This window comes from Leptodactylus fuscus, unplaced genomic scaffold (genome assembly GCF_031893055.1).
Source record: "Leptodactylus fuscus isolate aLepFus1 unplaced genomic scaffold, aLepFus1.hap2 HAP2_SCAFFOLD_517, whole genome shotgun sequence".
NCBI lineage: Eukaryota > Metazoa > Chordata > Amphibia > Anura > Leptodactylidae > Leptodactylus > Leptodactylus fuscus.
In genome coordinates, this window is record NW_027440545.1 from 1 (window position 1) to 21,468 (window position 21,468).

Sequence of the window (21,468 nt, forward strand, 5' to 3'; positions counted from 1 at the left end):
TCCTCTACCCTAAGACCACCAGAGATCCTTACATTACCCCCACTACCCTAGACCACCAGGAATACGTAGTATGTAGTGAGCCCCTTGATGGCTCGGTAGTTTTCTTCTATTCCACACTAGAGAACTACAACCCCCATTACTCAGATCTTATGACATTACTGAGACGGTTACCCCAAACCATTCAGCTCCTTCCTGTGACACAGTAATAGAATACTGCCCTCTATGGCCAGGAGGCCGCCATGTCACCTGCAGAACGTACCGGGCTGGGGGAATAGTTTTTTCTCTCCCATGTGTTTGATGTAAAGTTATAGACGGTCATGTCCTGAAGGGCGGAGTTCAGATCCAGACCTGAGGAAGAAGAGGACAAATCCATTAATATGATCATCACCCTCATCATCATCATCATCACAATGACCGGCCTCACCTCCAAATATGTACAGGGCATTGGTGGGGGAGAGGAAGGCCCCGGCGGCGGCGGTGCGGGGGGTGAAGGCCGGGTCCTGACTGCTCACATTGTACCACGTGCCAGAACCCTGGTTGTCAGTCAGAGACAAATCACAGCGCTCGCCAATGAACCCCGGAAAACAGACGCAGCGCTGCGTATCCTGCAAGACAAGGCTTACAGTCAGGAAAGGCTCCAATGCAGCACTGAGAGGGTTAATGCCAGGGGAGAACATGCTGGGAGTTGTAGTGTCCCGGCAGTAGCTACCTGGTTACATGTTCCATGGTGGACGTGGCAGTAGGTGCTACAATCTGGAATCTGACAACCGTCTCCGCTCCAGCCGGGGTCACACAGACACTGCGTGTTCTCCTGGCATGTGCCGTGTCCAGAGCAGCCTTGTGGGCACAACGAGAAACTGTAGGTGGCGTTAAAGCCCAGGAGATTGTAATTGGCATCACTGAAGAGATGGAGGAGCATCTGCCACACAAAGGGTTAATCAATGAGATGAAAGAAGGACCGCCCTCCAAAGCACCACAGGACCCGCCCCTTCTGATGCGCCACAGGACCCGCCCCCTCTGATGCGCCACAGGACCCGCCCCCTCTAATGCACCACAGGACCCGCCCCCTCTGATACATTACAGGACCCGCCCCTCCAAAGCACCACAGGACCCGCCCCCTCTGATACATTACAGGACCCGCCCCCTCTGATACATTACAGGACCCGCCCCTCCAAAGCACCACAGGACCCGCCCCCTCTGATACATTACAGGACCCGCCCCCTCTGATACATTACAGGACCCGCCCCTCCAAAGCACCACAGGACCCGCCCCCTCTGATACATTACAGGACCCGCCCCTCTGATGCACCACAGGACCCGCCCCCTCTGATCACCACAGGACCCGCCCCCTCTGATGCGTCACAGGACCCGCCCCCTCTGATGCGCCACAGGACCCGCCCCCTCTGATGCGCCACAGGACCCGCCCCCTCTAATGCACCACAGGACCCGCCCCTTCTGATGCACCACAAGACCCGCCCCCTCTGATGCACTACAGGACCCGCCCCCTCTGATGCGCCACAGGACCCGCCCCCTCTGATGCGCCACAGGACCCGCCCCCTCTAATGCACCACAGGACCCGCCCCTTCTAATGCACCACAGAACCCGCCCCTTCTGATGCACCACAGGACCCACCCCCTCTGATGCACCACAGGACCCGCCCCCTCTGATGCTCCACAGGACCCGCCCCCTCTAATGCACCACAGGACCCGCCCCTTCTGATGCTCCACAGGACCCGCCCCCTCTAATGCACCACAGGACCCGCCACCTCTGATGCACCACAGGACCAGCCCCCTCTGATGCACCACAGGACCCGCCCCCTCTGATGCGCCACAGGACCCGCCCCCTCTGATGCACCACAGGACCCGCCCCTTCTAATGCACCACAGAACCCGCCCCTTCTGATGCACCACAGGACCCGCCCCCTCTGATGCTCCACAGGACCCGCCCCCTCTAATGCACCACAGGACCCGCCCCTTCTGATGCTCCACAGGACCCGCCCCCTCTAATGCACCACAGGACCCGCCACCTCTGATGCACCACAGGACCCGCCCCTTCTAATGCACCACAGAACCCGCCCCTTCTGATGCACCACAGGACCCGCCCCCTCTGATGCTCCACAGGACCCGCCCCCTCTAATGCACCACAGGACCCGCCCCTTCTGATGCTCCACAGGACCCGCCCCCTCTAATGCACCACAGGACCCGCCACCTCTGATGCACCACAGGACCAGCCCCCTCTGATGCACCACAGGACCCGCCCCCTCTGATGCACCACAGGACCCGCCCCCTCTGATGCACCACAGGACCCGCCTCCTCTGATGCACCGCAAGACCCACCCCTTCGATACACTACAGTACCAACCTCCCTAATATATGGGGAGCCCCTGTGAAGGCAAAGGGGTGAGAACTGCTAAGGGCACAACCATCATGTGATACCCAGTGGTGTCAGGTACAATTCCCGCAGATGCGCCCACATATACTGTATATGTGTATATATATATATATATATATATATATATATATATATATATATATATATATATATCCCGTATTTATCGGACTATAAGACGCACTTTTTTTCCCCAAAATTTTGGGGGAAAAGAAGGGTGCGTCTTATAGTCTGAATGTGGCGCCTGGCATCCGCTGTAATAGAGAGGCGGAAGCCGGCAAGTGATAGACGCCGGGGCCTGAGACATCGCTGCGCTCCTCTGCCCCGCATGAAGCCAGCAGCGGCAGGGGCGATGCTACGGTATTCCGCTCCTCCGTCCCCCCGCCGCTGGCTTCAGGCAGGGCAGAGGAGCGATGTCTCAGGCCCCGGCGTCTATCCCTCCCCGGCATCCGCCTCTCTAGTACAGCGGATGCCGGGTCAGTATCCGTGGCCCCTTCTCCCCCGGGGCCGGTCCCCACCGGCCCCGTACCTGTGAAGTTGCAGGCCGGCTCCTGCGCGGCGATATTGCAGGAGCCGACCTGTTCGGGTGACAGCCGGGAGCCTAATGAAGCTCCCGGGCCTGTCACTGCTATATATTAGTATTGCGGCTGGGTCTATGACCAGCCGTAATACTAATAGACAGAATGTCCCATAGATGGCAATACAGTTGTATTGCCGTCTATGGGACTTGCAATCAAGTGACCGCAGGTTCAAACCCCCGGGGGGAATAAAATAGTTAAAAAAAAAAAAAAAAAAAAAAAGCTTTAAAAATATATAATAAAAATATGAAATAAATAAAAATTCTAAATCACCTCCTGTTTTTTTTTCAATACAAGGTGATCTAAGAAATAGACATTCCCCAAAATGGTATAACTAAAAAGTACATCTGGCCCCGCAAAAAAAACCACTCTATGCGTCCCCGTACAGCTGCAGGGTCACCGGTCAATGTGGCCTTGCAGCTGTTGCAAAACTACAACTCCCATATATTAAATATTTTACCAGTTTTTGCTTCAAATTTTTTTTCCCCTATTTTCCTCCTCTAAAACCTAGGTGCGTCTTATAGTCCAAAAAATACGGTACATATCCTGCAGCCGCACATAGCCCTCTCCTCTGTGCTTTGTACCTTTCCGGAGGTCGCCTCCAGGGTCGGGGGCAGGCTGCTTCCACTCAGACTGGCCAGCAGGCGGTCACTGTACGAGTCGCCATCATATACAAAGAGATAGTCGTAGGTGCACTCAGTGTCCATGAAGAGGAAGCGCAGCAGCACGCGGTAATTACTGTTAGGGGCTGCGAGGAAGAAGCATTAATAAGAGACACGGTGAGCGCAACGGCGGAGGAACGCAACTACCGCACACAGCTAGATAATACGTAAGAGTCTGTAATACAGAGAGTAACTCCGACACCCGACCACACACAGAACTCCGAGACCTGACCGCACAGGGAACTCACCTTCTATAAGCCACTCACAGTTACCATTCACCGAGTAGTTTCCTGGCCCGTCACTGACAAATCCTGGCAAACTGCGGAGTACAGTGCGCTGCCCCTTACAGTCACCAGAGGACGCTGTGCCAGCCTGGAATAACAGCAGGACGAGGAGGTGCCAGCCGTACAGCCAGGAGCCAGCAGGGGGCCCCATCACTGCTCAGCACCTGGAACCAGACAAGACAGTATAATACAGGGTAAGTAATGTAATGTATGTACACAGTGACTGCACCAGCAGAATAGTGAGCACAGCTCTGGAGTATAATACAGGATAAGTAATGTAATGTATGTACACAGTGACTGCACCAGCAGAATAGTGAGCGCAGCTCTGGAGTATAATACTGGATAAGTAATGTAATGTATGTACACAGTGACTGCACCAGCAGAATAGTGAGCACAGCTCTGGAGTATAATACAGGATAAGTAATGTAATGTATGTACACAGTGACTGCACCAGCAGAATAGTGAGCGCAGCTCTGGAGTATAATACAGGATAAGTAATGTAATGTATGTACACAGTGACTGCACCAGCAGAATAGTGAGCACAGCTCTGGAGTATAATACAGGATAAGTAATGTAATGTATGTACACAGTGACTGCACCAGCAGAATAGTGAGCGCAGCTCTGGGGTATAATACAGGATAAGTAATGTAATGTATGTACACAGTGACTGCACCAGCAGAATAGTGAGCGCAGCTCTGGAGTATAATACAGGATAAGTAATGTAATGTATGTACACAGTGACTGTACCAGCAGAATAGTGAGCGCAGCTCTGGAGTATAATACAGGATAAGTAATGTAATGTATGTACACAGTGACTGCACCAGCAGAATAGTGAGCGCAGCTCTGGAGTATAATACAGGATAAGTAATGTAATGTATGTACACAGTGACTGCACCAGCAGAATAGTGAGAGCAGCTCTGGAGTATAATACAGGATAAGTAATGTAATGTATATACACAGTGACTGTACCAGCAGAATAGTGAGCGCAGCTCTGGCGTATAATACAGGATAAGTAATGTAATGTATGTACACAGTGACTGCACCAGCAGAATAGTGAGCGCAGCTCTGGGGTATAATACAGGATAAGTAATGTAATGTATGTACACAGTGACTGTACCAGCAGAATAGTGAGAGCAGCTCTGGAGTATAATACAGGATAAGTAATGTAATGTATGTACACAGTGACTGCACCAACAGAATAGTGAGCGCAGCTCTGGAGTATAATACAGGATAAGTAATGTAATGTATGTACACAGTGACTGTACCAGTAGAATAGTGAGCGCAGCTCTGGAGTATAATACAGGATAAGTAATGTAATGTATGTACACAGTGACTGCACCAGCAGAATAGTGAGCGCAGCTCTGGAGTATAATACAGGATAAGTAATGTAATGTATGTACACAGTGACTGTACCAGCAGAATAGTGAGCGCAGCTCAGGGGTATAATACAGGATAAGTAATGTAATGTATGCGGAGTACAGTGCGCTGCCCCTTACAGTCACCAGAGGACGCTGTGCCAGCCTGGAATAACAGCAGGACGAGGAGGTGCCAGCCGTACAGCCAGGAGCCAGCAGGGGGCCCCATCACTGCTCAGCACCTGGAACCAGACAAGACAGTATAATACAGGGTAAGTAATGTAATGTATGTACACAGTGACTGCACCAGCAGAATAGTGAGCACAGCTCTGGAGTATAATACAGGATAAGTAATGTAATGTATGTACACAGTGACTGCACCAGCAGAATAGTGAGCGCAGCTCTGGAGTATAATACAGGATAAGTAATGTAATGTATGTACACAGTGACTGCACCAGCAGAATAGTGAGCGCAGCTCTGGAGTATAATACAGGATAAGTAATGTAATGTATGTACACAGTGACTGCACCAGCAGAATAGTGAGAGCAGCTCTGGAGTATAATACAGGATAAGTAATGTAATGTATGTACACAGTGACTGTACCAGCAGAATAGTGAGCGCAGCTCTGGCGTATAATACAGGATAAGTAATGTAATGTATGTACACAGCGACTGCACCAGCAGAATAGTGAGCGCAGCTCTGGAGTATAATACAGAATAAGTAATGTAATGTATATACACAGTGACTGTACCAGCAGAATAGTGAGCGCAGCTCTGGCGTATAATACAGGATAAGTAATGTAATGTATGTACACAGTGACTGCACCAGCAGAATAGTGAGCGCAGCTCTGGGGTATAATACAGGATAAGTAATGTAATGTATGTACACAGTGACTGTACCGGCAGAATAGCGAGCGCAGCTCTGGAGTATAATACAGGATAAGTAATGTAATGTATGTACACAGTGACTGCACCAGCAGAATAGTGAGCGCAGCTCTGGAGTATAATACAGGATAAGTAATGTAATGTATGTACACAGTGACTGTACCAGCAGAATAGTGAGAGCAGCTCTGGAGTATAATACAGGATAAGTAATGTAATGTATGTACACAGTGACTGCACCAACAGAATAGTGAGCGCAGCTCTGGAGTATAATACAGGATAAGTAATGTAATGTATGTACACAGTGACTGTACCAGTAGAATAGTGAGCGCAGCTCTGGAGTATAATACAGGATAAGTAATGTAATGTATGTACACAGTGACTGCACCAAGCAGAATAGTGAGCGCAGCTCTGGAGTATAATACAGGATAAGTAATGTAATGTATGTACACAGTGACTGTACCAGCAGAATAGTGAGCGCAGCTCAGGGGTATAATACAGGATAAGTAATGTAATGTATGTACACAGTGACTGCACCAGCAGAATAGTGAGCGCAGCTCTGGAGTATAATACAGGATAAGTAATGTAATGTATGTACACAGTGACTGCACCAGCAGAATAGTGAGCGCAGCTCTGGAGTATAATACAGGATAAGTAATGTAATGTATGTACACAGTGACTGTACCAGCAGAATAGTGAGCGCAGCTCTGGAGTATAATACAGGATAAGTAATGTAATGTATGTACACAGTGACTGTACCAGCAGAATAGTGAGCGCAGCTCTGGAGTATAATACAGGATAAGTAATGTAATGTATGTACACAGTGACTGTAGCAGCAGAATAGTGAGCGCAGCTCTGGAGTATAATACAGGATAAGTAATGTAATGTATGTACACAGTGACTGCACCAGCAGAATAGTGAGCGCAGCTCTGGAGTCTAATACAGGATAAGTAATGTAATGTATGTACACAGTGACTGCACCAGCAGAATAGTGAGCGCAGCTCTGGAGTATACTACAGGATAAGTAATGTAATGTATGTACACAGTGACTGCACCAGCAGAATAGTGAGCGCAGCTCTGGAGTATAATACAGGATAAGTAATGTAATGTATGTACACAGTGACTGCACCAGCAGAATAGTGAGCGCAGCTCTGGAGTATACTACAGGATAAGTAATGTAATGTATGTACACAGTGACTGCACCAGCAGAATAGTGAGCGCAGCTCTGGGGTATAATACAGGATAAGTAATGTAATGTATGTACACAGTGACTGCACCAGCAGAATAGTGAGCGCAGCTCTGGAGTATAATACAGGATAAGTAATGTAATGTATGTACACAGTGACTGCACCAGCAGAATAGTGAGCGCAGCTCTGGAGTCTAATACAGGATAAGTAATGTAATGTATGTACACAGTGACTGTACCAGCAGAATAGTGAGCGCAGCTCTGGAGTATAATACAGGATAAGTAATGTAATGTATGTACACAGTGACTGTACCAGCAGAATAGTGAGCGCAGCTCTGGAGTATAATACAGGATAAGTAATGTAATGTATGTACACAGTGACTGCACCAGCAGAATAGTGAGCGCAGCTCTGGAGTATAATACAGGATAAGTAATGTAATGTATGTACACAGTGACTGCACCAGCAGAATAGTGAGCGCAGCTCTGGAGTATAATACAGGATAAGTAATGTAATGTATGTACACAGTGACTGCACCAGCAGAATAGTGAGCGCAGCTCTGGAGTATAATACAGGATAAGTAATGTAATGTATGTACACAGTGACTGTACCAGCAGAATAGTGAGCGCAGCTCTGGAGTATAATACAGGATAAGTAATGTAATGTATGTACACAGTGACTGTACCAGCAGAATAGTGAGCGCAGCTCTGGAGTATAATACAGGATAAGTAATGTAATGTATGTACACAGTGACTGTAGCAGCAGAATAGTGAGCGCAGCTCTGGAGTATAATACAGGATAAGTAATGTAATGTATGTACACAGTGACTGCACCAGCAGAATAGTGAACGCAGCTCTGGAGTCTAATACAGGATAAGTAATGTAATGTATGTACACAGTGACTGCACCAGCAGAATAGTGAGCGCAGCTCTGGAGTATACTACAGGATAAGTAATGTAATGTATGTACACAGTGACTGCACCAGCAGAATAGTGAGCGCAGCTCTGGAGTATAATACAGGATAAGTAATGTAATGTATGTACACAGTGACTGCACCAGCAGAATAGTGAGCGCAGCTCTGGAGTATACTACAGGATAAGTAATGTAATGTATGTACACAGTGACTGCACCAGCAGAATAGTGAGCGCAGCTCTGGGGTATAATACAGGATAAGTAATGTAATGTATGTACACAGTGACTGCACCAGCAGAATAGTGAGCGCAGCTCTGGAGTATAATACAGGATAAGTAATGTAATGTATGTACACAGTGACTGCACCAGCAGAATAGTGAGCGCAGCTCTGGAGTATAATACAGGATAACTAATGTAATGTATGTACACAGTGACTGCACCAGCAGAATAGTGAGCGCAGCTCTGGAGTATAATACAGGATAAGTAATGTAATGTATGTACACAGTGACTGCACCAGCAGAATAGTGAACGCAGCTCTGGAGTAAAATACAGGATAAGTAATGTAATGTATGTACACAGTGACTGTACCAGCAGAATAGTGAGCGCAGCTCTGGAGTATAATACAGGATAAGTAATGTAATGTATGTACACAGTGACTGCACCAGCAGAATAGTGAGCGCAGCTCTGGAGTATAATACAGCATAAGTAATGTAATGTATGTACACAGTGACTGTACCAGCAGAATAGTGAGCGCAGCTCTGGAGTATAACACAGGATAAGTAATGTAATGTATGTACACAGTGACTGCACCAGCAGAATAGTGAGCGCAGCTCTGGAGTATAATACAGGATAAGTAATGTAATGTATGTACACAGTGACTGCACCAGCAGAATAGTGAGCGCAGCTCTGGAGTATAATACAGGATAAGTAATGTAATGTATGTACACAGTGACTGCACCAGCAGAATAGTGAGCGCAGCTCTGGAGTATAATACAGGATAAGTAATGTAATGTATGTACACGGTAACTGTACCAGCAGAATAGTGAGCGCAGCTCTGGGGTATAATACAGGATAAGTCATGTAATGTATGTACACAGTGACTGCACCAGCTGAATAGTGAGCGCAGCTCTGGAGTATAATACAGGATAAGTAATGTAATGTATGTACACAGTGACTGCACCAGCAGAATAGTGAGCGCAGCTCTGGAGTATAATACAGGATAAGTCATGTAATGTATGTACACAGTGACTGCACCAGCAGAATAGTGAGCGCAGCACTGGAGTATAATACAGGATAAGTAATGTAATGTATGTACACAGTGACTGCACCAGCAGAATAGTGAGCGCAGCTCTGGAGTATAATACAGGATAAGTCATGTAATGTATGTACACAGTGACTGCACCAGCAGAATAGTGAGTGCAGCTCTGGAGTATAATACAGGATAAGTCATGTAATGTATGTACACAGTGACTGTACCAGCAGAATAGTGAGCGCAGCTCTGGAGTATAATACAGGATAAGTAATGTAATGTATGTAACACAGTGACTGTACCAGCAGAATAGTGAGCGCAGCTCTGGAGTATAATACAGGATATGTAATGTAATGTATGTACACAGTTACTGTACCAGCAGAATAGTGAGCGCAGCTCTGGAGTATAATACAGGATAAGTAATGTAATGTATGTACATAGTGACTGTACCAGCAGAATAGTGAGTGCAGCTCTGGAGTATAATACAGGATAAGTCATATAATGTATGTACACAGTGACTGTACCAGCAGAATAGTGAGCGCAGCTCTGGAGTATAATACAGGATAAGTAATGTAATGTATGTACACAGTGACTGTACCAGCAGAATAGTGAGCGCAGCTCTGGAGTATAATACAGGATATGTAATGTAATGTATGTACACAGTGACTGTACCAGCAGAATAGTGAGCGCAGCTCTGGAGTATAATACAGGATAAGTAATGTAATGTATGTACATAGTGACTGTACCAGCAGAATAGTGAGTGCAGCTCTGGAGTATAATACAGGATAAGTAATGTATGTACACAGTGACTGCACCAGCAGAATAGTGAGCACAGCTCTGGAGTATAATACAGGATAAGTAATGTAATGTATGTACACAGTGACTGTACCAGCAGAATAGTGAGTGCAGCTCTGGAGTATAATACAGGATAAGTAATGTATGTACACAGTGACTGCACCAGCAGAATAGTGAGCACAGCTCTGGAGTATAATACAGGATAAGTAATGTAATGTATGTACACAGTGACTGTACCAGCAGAATAGTGAGCGCAGCTCTGGAGTATAATACAGGATAAGTAATGTAATGTATGTACACAGTGACTGTACCAGCAGAATAGTGAGCGCAGCTCTGGAGTATAATACAGGATAAGTAATGTAATGTATGTACACAGTGACTGTACCAGCAGAATAGTGAGTGCAGCTCTGGAGTATAATACAGGATAAGTAATGTAATGTATGTACACAGTGACTGCACCAGCAGAATAGTGAGTGCAGCTCTGGAGTATAATACAGGATAAGTAATGTAATGTATGTACACAGTGACTGCACCAGCAGAATAGTGAGCGCAGCTCTGGAGTATAATACAGGATAAGTAATGTAATGTATGTACACACTGACTATACCAGCAGAATAGTGAGCGCAGCTCTGGAGTATAATACAGGATAAGTCATGTAATGTATGTACACAGTGACTGCACCAGCAGAATAGTGAGCGCAGCTCTGGAGTATAATACAGGATAAGTCATGTAATGTATGTACACAGTGACTGCACCAGCAGAATAGTGAGCGCAGCTCTGGAGTATAATACAGGATAAGTAATGTAATGTATGTACACAGTGACTGTACCAGCAGAATAGTGAGCGCAGCTTTGGAGTATAATACAGGATAAGTAATGTAATGTATGTACACAGTGACTGTACCAGCAGAATAGTGAGCGCAGCTCTGGAGTATAATACAGGATAAGTAATGTAATGTATGTACACAGTGACTGCACCAGCAGAATAGTGAGCGCAGCTCTGGAGTATAATACAGGATAAGTAATGTAATGTATGTACACAGTGACTGAACCAGCAGAATAGTGAGTGCAGCTCTGGAGTATAATACAGGATAAGTAATGTAATGTATGTACACACTGACTATACCAGCAGAATAGTGAGCGCAGCTCTGGAGTATAATACAGGATAAGTAATGTAATGTATGTACACAGTGACTGTACCAGCAGAATAGTGAGCGCAGCTCTGGAGTATAATACAGGATAAGTAATGTAATGTATGTACACACTGACTATACCAGCAGAATAGTGAGCGCAGCTCTGGAGTATAATACAGGATAAGTAATGTAATGTATGTACACACTGACTGCACCAGCAGAATAGTGAGCGCAGCTCTGGAGTATAATACAGGATAAGTAATGTAATGTATGTACACAGTGACTGCACCAGCAGAATAGTGAGCGCAGCTCTGGAGTATAATACAAGATAAGTAATGTAATGTATGTACACAGTGACTGCACCAGCAGAATAGTGAGCGCAGCTCTGGAGTATAATACAGGATAAGTAATGTAATGTATGTACACAGTGACTGCACCAGCAGAATAGTGAGCGCAGCTCTGGGGTATAATACAGGATAAGTAATGTAATGTATGTACACAGTGACTGCACCAGCAGAATAGTGAGCGCAGCTCTGGGGTATAATACAGGATAAGTAATGTAATGTATGTACACAGTGACTGCACCAGCAGAATAGTGAGCGCAGCTCTGGAGTATAATACAGGATAAGTAATGTAATGTATGTACACAGTGACTGCACCAGCAGAATAGTGAGCGCAGCTCTGGAGTATAATACAGGATAAGTAATGTAATGTATGTACACAGTGACTGCACCAGCAGAATAGTGAGCGCAGCTCTGGAGTATAATACAGGATAAGTAATGTAATGTATGTACACAGTGACTGCACCAGCAGAATAGTGAGCGCAGCTCTGGAGTATACTACAGGATAAGTAATGTAATGTATGTACACAGTGACTGCACCAGCAGAATAGTGAGCGCAGCTCTGGAGTCTAATACAGGATAAGTAATGTAATGTATGTACACAGTGACTGCACCAGCAGAATAGTGAGCGCAGCTCTGGAGTATAATACAGGATAAGTAATGTAATGTATGTACACAGTGACTGCACCAGCAGAATAGTGAGCGCAGCTCTGGAGTATAATACAGGATAAGTAATGTAATGTATGTACACAGTGACTGTACCAGCAGAATAGTGAGCGCAGCTCTGGAGTATAATACAGGATAAGTAATGTAATGTATGTACACAGTGACTGCACCAGCAGAATAGTGAGCGCAGCTCTGGAGTATAATACAGGATAAGTAATGTAATGTATGTACACAGTGACTGCACCAGCAGAATAGTGAGCGCAGCTCTGGAGTATAATACAGGATAAGTAATGTAATGTATGTACACAGTGACTGCACCAGCAGAATAGTGAGCGCAGCTCTGGAGTATAATACAGGATAAGTAATGTAATGTATGTACACAGTGACTGCACCAGCAGAATAGTGAGCGCAGCTCTGGAGTATCATACAGGATAAGTAATGTAATGTATGTACACAGTGACTGCACCAGCAGAATAGTGAGCGCAGCTCTGGAGTCTAATACAGGATAAGTAATGTAATGTATGTACACAGTGACTGCACCAGCAGAATAGTGAGCGCAGCTCTGGAGTATACTACAGGATAAGTAATGTAATGTATGTACACAGTGACTGCACCAGCAGAATAGTGAGCGCAGCTCTGGAGTATAATACAGGATAAGTAATGTAATGTATGTACACAGTGACTGCACCAGCAGAATAGTGAGCGCAGCTCTGGAGTATACTACAGGATAAGTAATGTATGTACACAGTGACTGCACCAGCAGAATAGTGAGCGCAGCTCTGGAGTATACTACAGGATAAGTAATGTAATGTATGTACACAGTGACTGCACCAGCAGAATAGTGAGCGCAGCTCTGGAGTATAATACAGGATAAGTAATGTAATGTATGTACACAGTGACTGCACCAGCAGAATAGTGAGCGCAGCTCTGGAGTATAATACAGGATAAGTAATGTAATGTATGTACACAGTGACTGCACCAGCAGAATAGTGAGCGCAGCTCTGGAGTATAATACAGGATAAGTAATGTAATGTATGTACACAGTGACTGCACCAGCAGAATAGTGAGCGCAGCTCTGGAGTATAATACAGGATAAATAATGTAATGTATGTACACAGTGACTGCACCAGCAGAATAGTGAGCGCAGCTCTGGAGTATAATACAGGATAACTAATGTAATGTATGTACATAGTGACTGTACCAGCAGAATAGTGAGTGCAGCTCTGGAGTATAATACAGGATAAGTAATGTATGTACACAGTGACTGCACCAGCAGAATAGTGAGCACAGCTCTGGAGTATAATACAGGATAAGTAATGTAATGTATGTACACAGTGACTGTACCAGCAGAATAGTGAGTGCAGCTCTGGAGTATAATACAGGATAAGTAATGTATGTACACAGTGACTGCACCAGCAGAATAGTGAGCACAGCTCTGGAGTATAATACAGGATAAGTAATGTAATGTATGTACACAGTGACTGCACCAGCAGAATAGTGAGCGCAGCTCTGGGGTATAATACAGGATAAGTAATGTAATGTATGTACACAGTGACTGTACCAGCAGAATAGTGAGCGCAGCTCTGGAGTATAATACAGGATAAGTAATGTAATGTATGTACACAGTGACTGTACCAGCAGAATAGTGAGTGCAGCTCTGGAGTATAATACAGGATAAGTAATGTAATGTATGTACACAGTGACTGTACCAGCAGAATAGTGAGCGCAGCTCTGGAGTATAATACAGGATAAATAATGTAATGTATGTACACAGTGACTGCACCAGCAGAATAGTGAGCGCAGCTCTGGAGTATAATACAGGATAACTAATGTAATGTATGTACATAGTGACTGTACCAGCAGAATAGTGAGTGCAGCTCTGGAGTATAATACAGGATAAGTAATGTATGTACACAGTGACTGTACCAGCAGAATAGTGAGTGCAGCTCTGGAGTATAATACAGGATAAGTAATGTATGTACACAGTGACTGTACCAGCAGAATAGTGAGTGCAGCTCTGGAGTATAATACAGGATAAGTAATGTAATGTATGTACATAGTGACTGTACCAGCAGAATAGTGAGTGCAGCTCTGGAGTATAATACAGGATAAGTAATGTATGTACACAGTGACTGTACCAGCAGAATAGTGAGTGCAACTCTGAAGTATAATACAGGATAAGTAATGTAATGTATGTACACAGTGACTGTACCAGCAGAATAGTGAGCGCAGCTCTGGAGTATAATACAGGATAAGTAATGTAATGTATGTACACAGTGACTGCACCAGCAGAATAGTGAGCGCAGCTCTGGAGTATAATACAGGATAAGAAATGTAATGTATGTACACAGTGACTGCACCAGCAGAATAGTGAGCGCAGCTCTGGAGTATAATACAGGATAAGTAATGTAATGTATGTACACAGTGACTGCACCAGCAGAATAGTGAGCGCAGCTCTGGGGTATAATACAGGGTAAGTAATGTAATGTATGTACACAGTGACTGTACCAGCAGAATAGTGAGTGCAGCTCTGGAGTATAATACAGGATAAGAAATGTAATGTATGTACACAGTGACTGTACCAGCAGAATAGTGAGCGCAGCTCTGGAGTATAATACAGGATAACTAATGTAATGTATGTACATAGTGACTGTACCAGCAGAATAGTGAGTGCAGCTGTGGAGTATAATACAGGATAAGTAATGTATGTACACAGTGACTGCACCAGCAGAATAGTGAGCGCAGCTCTGGAGTATAATACAGGATAAGTAATGTAATGTATGTACACAGTGACTGCACCAGCAGAATAGTGAGTGCAGCTCTGGAGTATAATACAGGATAAGTAATGTAATGTATGTACACAGTGACTGTACCAGCAGAATAGTGAGTGCAGCTCTGGAGTATAATACAGGATAAGTAATGTAATGTATGTACACAGTGACTGTACCAGCAGAATAGTGAGCGCAGCTCTGGAGTATAATACAGGATAAGTAATGTAATGTATGTACACAGTGACTGCACCAGCAGAATATTGAGCGCAGCTCTGGAGTATAATACAGGGTAAGTAATATAATGTATGTACACAGTGACTGCACCAGCAGAATAGTGAGCGCAGCTCTGGAGTATAATACAGGATAAGTAATGTAATGTATGTACACAGTGACTGCACCAGCAGAATAGTGAGCGCAGCTCTGGAGTATAATACAGGATAAGTAATGTAATGTATGTACACAGTGACTGTACCAGCAGAATAGTGAGCGCAGCTCTGGGGTATAATACAGGATAAGTAATGTAATGTATGTACACAGTGACTGCACCAGCAGAATAGTGAGCGCAGCTCTGGAGTAAAATACAGGATAAGTAATGTAATGTATGTACACAGTGACTGTACCAGCAGAATAGTGAGCGCAGCTCTGGAGTATAATACAGGATAAGTAATGTAATGTATGTACACAGTGACTGCACCAGCAGAATAGTGAGCGCAGCTCTGGAGTATAATACAGCATAAGTAATGTAATGTATGAACACAGTGACTGTACCAGCAGAATAGTGAGCGCAGCTCTGGAGTATAATACAGGATAAGTAATGTAATGTATGTACACAGTGACTGCACCAGCAGAATAGTGAGCGCAGCTCTGGAGTATAATACAGGATAAGTAATGTAATGTATGTACACAGTGACTGCACCAGCAGAATAGTGAGCGCAGCTCTGGAGTATAATACAGGATAAGCAATGTAATGTATGTACACGGTAACTGTACCAGCAGAATAGTGAGCGCAGCTCTGGGGTATAATACAGGATAAGTCATGTAATGTATGTACACAGTGACTGCACCAGCTGAATAGTGAGCGCAGCTCTGGAGTATAATACAGGATAAGTAATGTAATGTATGTACACAGTGACTGCACCAGCAGAATAGTGAGCGCAGCACTGGAGTATAATACAGGATAAGTAATGTAATGTATGTACACAGTGACTGCACCAGCAGAATAGTGAGCGCAGCTCTGGAGTATAATACAGGATAAGTAATGTAATGTATGTACACAGTGACTGCACCAGCAGAATAGTGAGCGCAGCTCTGGAGTATAATACAGGATAAGTCATGTAATGTATGTACACAGTGACTGCACCAGCAGAATAGTGAGCGCAGCTCTGGAGTATAATACAGGATAAGTAATGTAATGTATGTACACAGTGACTGCACCAGCAGAATAGTGAGTGCAGCTCTGGAGTATAATACAGGATAAGTAATGTAATGTATGTACACAGTGACTGTACCAGCAGAATAGTGAGCGCAGCTCTGGAGTATAATACAGGATAAGTCATGTAATGTATGTACACAGTGACTGTACCAGCAGAATAGTGAGCGCAGCTCTGGAGTATAATACAGGATAAGTAATGTAATGTATGTACACAGTGACTGCACCAGCAGAATAGTGAGTGCAGCTCTGGAGTATAATACAGGATAAGTAATGTAATGTATGTACACAGTGACTGCACCAGCAGAATAGTGAGCGCAGCTCTGGAGTATAATACAGGATAAGTCATGTAATGTATGTACACAGTGACTGTACCAGCAGAATAGTGAGCGCAGCTCTGGAGTATAATACAGGATAAGTAATGTGATGTATGTACACAGTGACTGCACCAGCAGAATAGTGGGTGCAGCTCTGGAGTATAATACAGGATGTATAGCTGTACGTACTGTCTATAAGATACAACTTTCTCTGAGTCCTCACATACACTATATAACACAATACACACACGCACAGTCGCTGAACTCTGTTCCTCTTCTTCTCCTCCTGGTTTAATATTTTATGTTCTGGATGGATATTAATCATTTACAAATTAACCAGAACTCCCAACAATCAGTGATTAGCACCAGGCACAACCTGCATTAGTTCTGCGGTGACTTAGAGGGGTCATCCAGGTTATACTAAGATAGTAGACTGACTGTATGTTGGGGCCCTTGTAGATCAGCTCTGTAGGAGCAGCGGTTATGGGTACTGCACGTACAGCGCACAACCCTCACAGCAGCACACAGCACACCTACAGCACACAACCCTCACAGCAGCACACAGCGCACCTACAGCACACAACCCTCACAGCAGCACACAACCCTCACAGCAGCACACAGCGCACCTGCAGCACACAACCCTCACAGCAGCACACAGCGCACCTACAGCACACAACCCTCACAGCAGCACACAGCGCACAACCCTCACAGCAGCACACCTACAGCACACAACCCTCACAGCAGCACACAGCGCACCTACAGCACACAACCCTCACAGCAGCACACAGCGCACAACCCTCACAGCAGCACACAGCACACCTACAGCACACAACCCTCACAGCAGCACACAGCGCACCTACAGCACACAACCCTCACAGCAGCACACAGCACACAACCCTCACAGCAGCACACAGCGCACCTGCAGCACACAACCCTCACAGCAGCACACAGCGCACCTACAGCACACAACCCTCACAGCAGCACACAGCGCACAACCCTCACAGCAGCACACCTACAGCACACAACCCTCACAGCAGCACACAGCGCACCTACAGCACACAACCCTCACAGCAGCACACAGCACACCTACAGCACACAACCCTCACAGCAGCACACAGCGCACCTACAGCATATAACCCTCACAGCAACACACAGCACACCTACAGCACACAACCCTCACAGCGGCACACAGCGCACCTACAGCACACAACCCTCACAGCGGCACACAGCGCATCTACAGCATATAACCCTCACAGCAGCACACAGCGCACGTACAGCACACAACCCTCACAGCAGCACACAGCACACTTACAGCACACAACCCTCACAGCGGCACACAGCGCACCTACAGCATATAACCCTCACAGCAGCATACAGCGCACGTACAGCACACAACCCTCACAGCAGCACACAGCACACCTACAGCACACAACCCTCACAGCGGCACACAGCACACGTACAGCACACAACCCTCACAGCAGCACACAGCACACGTACAGCACACAACCCTCACAGCAGCACACAGCGCACCTACAGCACACAACCCTCACAGCAGCACACAGCGCACAACCCTCACAGCAGCACACAGCGCACAACCCTCACAGCAGCACACAGCACACCTACAGCACACAACCCTCACAGCAGCACACAGCGCACCTGCAGCACACAACCCTCACAGCAGCACACAGCGCACCTACAGCATATAACCCTCACAGCAACACACAGCACACCTACAGCACACAATCCTCACAGCGGCACACAGCGCACCTACAGCACACAACCCTCACAGCGGCACACAGCGCATCTACAGCATATAACCCTCACAGCAGCACACAGCGCACAACCCTCACAGCGGCACACAGCGCATCTACAGCACACAACCCTCACAGCGGCAGACAGCGCACCTACAGCACACAACCCTCACAGCAGCACACAGCACACTTACAGCACACAACCCTCACAGCGGCACACAGCACACGTACAGCACACAACCCTCACAGCGGCACACAGCGCACCTACAGCACACAACCCTCACAGCGGCAGACAGCGCACCTACAGCACACAACCCTCACAGCAGCACACAGCACACCTACAGCACACAACCCTCACAGCGGCACACAGCACACGTACAGCACACAACCCTCACAGCGGCACACAGCACACCTACAGCACACAACCCTCACAGCGGCACACAGCGCACCTACAGCATATAACCCTCACAGCAGCACACAGCGCACCTACAGCACACAACCCTCACAGCGGCACACAGCGCACCTACAGCACACAACCCTCACAGCAGCACACAGCACACGTACAGCACACAACCCTCACAGCAGCACACAGCACACGTACAGCACGCAACCCTCACAGCGCATCTACAGCTCTACAACACGCAACCCTCACAGACATACACAGGAGCCTGCGGCGCGCTGACATTACAGCCGGCTCCGGCATTGATCTGTAGATATTTATAGGAGGTGACATGTCACAGCGGTGCAGATCACAGCGACATGAGGAAAATACAGCCTCATCAATAATGGAAGCTTAAAGGGGAACTCCACCCTCCTGGGATTATCTAGTAAGTGCGGCCTGGGGCACAGCAGGAGGTCTGAGGTAAGTGCAGCGTGGGGCGGAGCTGGAGGTCTGAGGTAAGTGCGGCGTGGGGCGGAGCTGGAGGTCTGAGGTAAGTGCGGCGTGGGGCGGAGCTGGAGGTCTGAGGTAAGTGCGGCGTGGGGCGGAGCTGGAGGTCTGAGGTAAGTGCGGCGTGGGGCGGAGCTGGAGGTCTGAGGTAAGTGCGGCGTGGGGCGGAGCTGGAGGTCTGAGGTAAGTGCGGCGTGGGGCGGAGCTGGAGGTCTGAGGTAAGTGCGGCGTGGGGCGGAGCTGGAGGTCTGAGGTAAGTGCGGCGTGGGGTGGAGCTGGAGGTCTGAGGTAAGTGCGGCGTGGGGTGGAGCTGGAGGTCTGAGGTAAGGTGTGGGGCGGAGCTGGAGGGCTGAGGTAAGGTGTGGGGCGGAGCTGGAGGTCTGAGGTAAGGCGTGGGGCGGAGCTGGAGGTCTGAGGTAAGGCGTGGGGCGGAGCTGGAGGTCTGAGGTAAGGCGTGGGGCGGAGCTGGAGGTCTGAGGTAAGGCATGGGGTGGAGCTGGAGGTCTGAGGTAAGGCATGGGGCGGAGCTGGAGGTCTGAGGTAAGGCATGGGGCGGAGCTGGAGGTCTGAGGTAAGGCGTGGGGCGGAGCTGGAGGTCTGAGGTAAGTGCGGCCTGGGGCGGAGCTGGAGGTCTGAGGTAAGTGCGGCGTGGGGCGGAGCTGGAGGTCTGAGGTAAGTGCGGCGTGGGGCGGAGCTGGAGGTCTGAGGTAAGTGCAGCGTGGGGTGGAGCTGGAGGTCTGAGGTAAGGTGTGGGGCGGAGCTGGAGGGCTGAGGTAAGTGCGGTCTGAGGCGGAGCCGGAGGTCTGAGGTAAGGCATGGGGCGGAGCTGGAGGTCTGAGGTAAGGCGTGGGGCGGAGCTGGAGGGCTGAGGTAAGGCGTGGGGCGGAGCTGGAGGTCTGAGGTAAGGCGTGGGGCGGAGCTGGAGGTCTGAGGTAAGGCGTGGGGCGGAGCTGGAGGGCTGAGGTAAGGCGTGGGGCGGAGCTGGAGGGCTGAGGTAAGGCATGGGGCGGAGCTGGAGGTCTGAGGTAAGGCGTGGGGCGGAGCTGGAGGTCTGAGGTAAGGCGTGGGGCGGAGCTGGAGGTCTGAGGTAAGGCGTGGGGCGGAGCTGGAGGTCTGAGGTAAGGCGTGGGGTGGAGCTGGAGGTCTGAGGTAAGTGCAGCGTGGGGCGGAGCTGGAGGTCTGAGGTAAGGCGTGGGGCGGAGCTGGAGGTCTGAGGTAAGGCGTGGGGCGGAGCTGGAGGTCTGAGGTAAGGCGTGGGGCGGAGCTGGAGGTCTGAGGTAAGGCGTGGGGCGGAGTGTCGTCCCTGGCAACCATTACCTGCCTTCTGCCCTTTGCTACATCCATTGCTTTCTATGGACGGTCACGTTGTGGAACTAGAAGTCACAGCAACTCAGCAGCAGCGATCTGATCGCCCGACCAATGTGACCGAAATGCAAATCACATCAGTAAAGTAGGAGGTGACTGGGAGACTAGCCGGGCATGCTGGGACTTGTGGTTCATGCACAATCACTGCCTGGGAATAACACGAATGTCCTAAGCCTGAAGGCACAATTCACACAGCACAGCCGAACCGTATAGAAACCGCATCATGCCGCACAGTGTACTCACCTCCTGCGGCTCAATCCGCTATCTGCAGCCACAGTCACCTGCGAACCGGAAGCAAAACTCTCCTGCAGATTCGGGGCGGGCCCGAAACCGGAAGTCGCGTTTGGTCCCGCCCACTCTGTGGGAAAACGTGACGTCACATTAGTTTGTGTTTGGTATGAAAGTGAAGCGCGCGATCAACTCGGGACGGGTCAGAGCGACAAATCTGACTAAAGGAATGACCGACCGACCGACTGACTGACTGACTGACTGACTGAAGCAATAACCGACCAACTGACTGAAG

General features: G+C 47.8%; 1 protein-coding gene across 1 annotated transcript; it reads right to left on the minus strand.

The window, feature by feature from the left end:
- Positions 1-259: 259 nt before the first annotated feature.
- Positions 260-4,068, minus strand: LOC142188571 (multiple epidermal growth factor-like domains protein 8; the record flags this gene model as incomplete). The annotated part of the gene is made up of 5 exons (XM_075261860.1): positions 3,874-4,068; positions 3,548-3,711; positions 710-919; positions 425-605; positions 260-348 (listed from the first exon to the last, which is right to left on the minus strand). Coding segments are annotated over exons 1-5 (831 nt in total), but the record flags the coding sequence as incomplete, so codon positions are not given.
- Between the last annotated feature and the right edge of the window lie 17,400 nt (positions 4,069-21,468).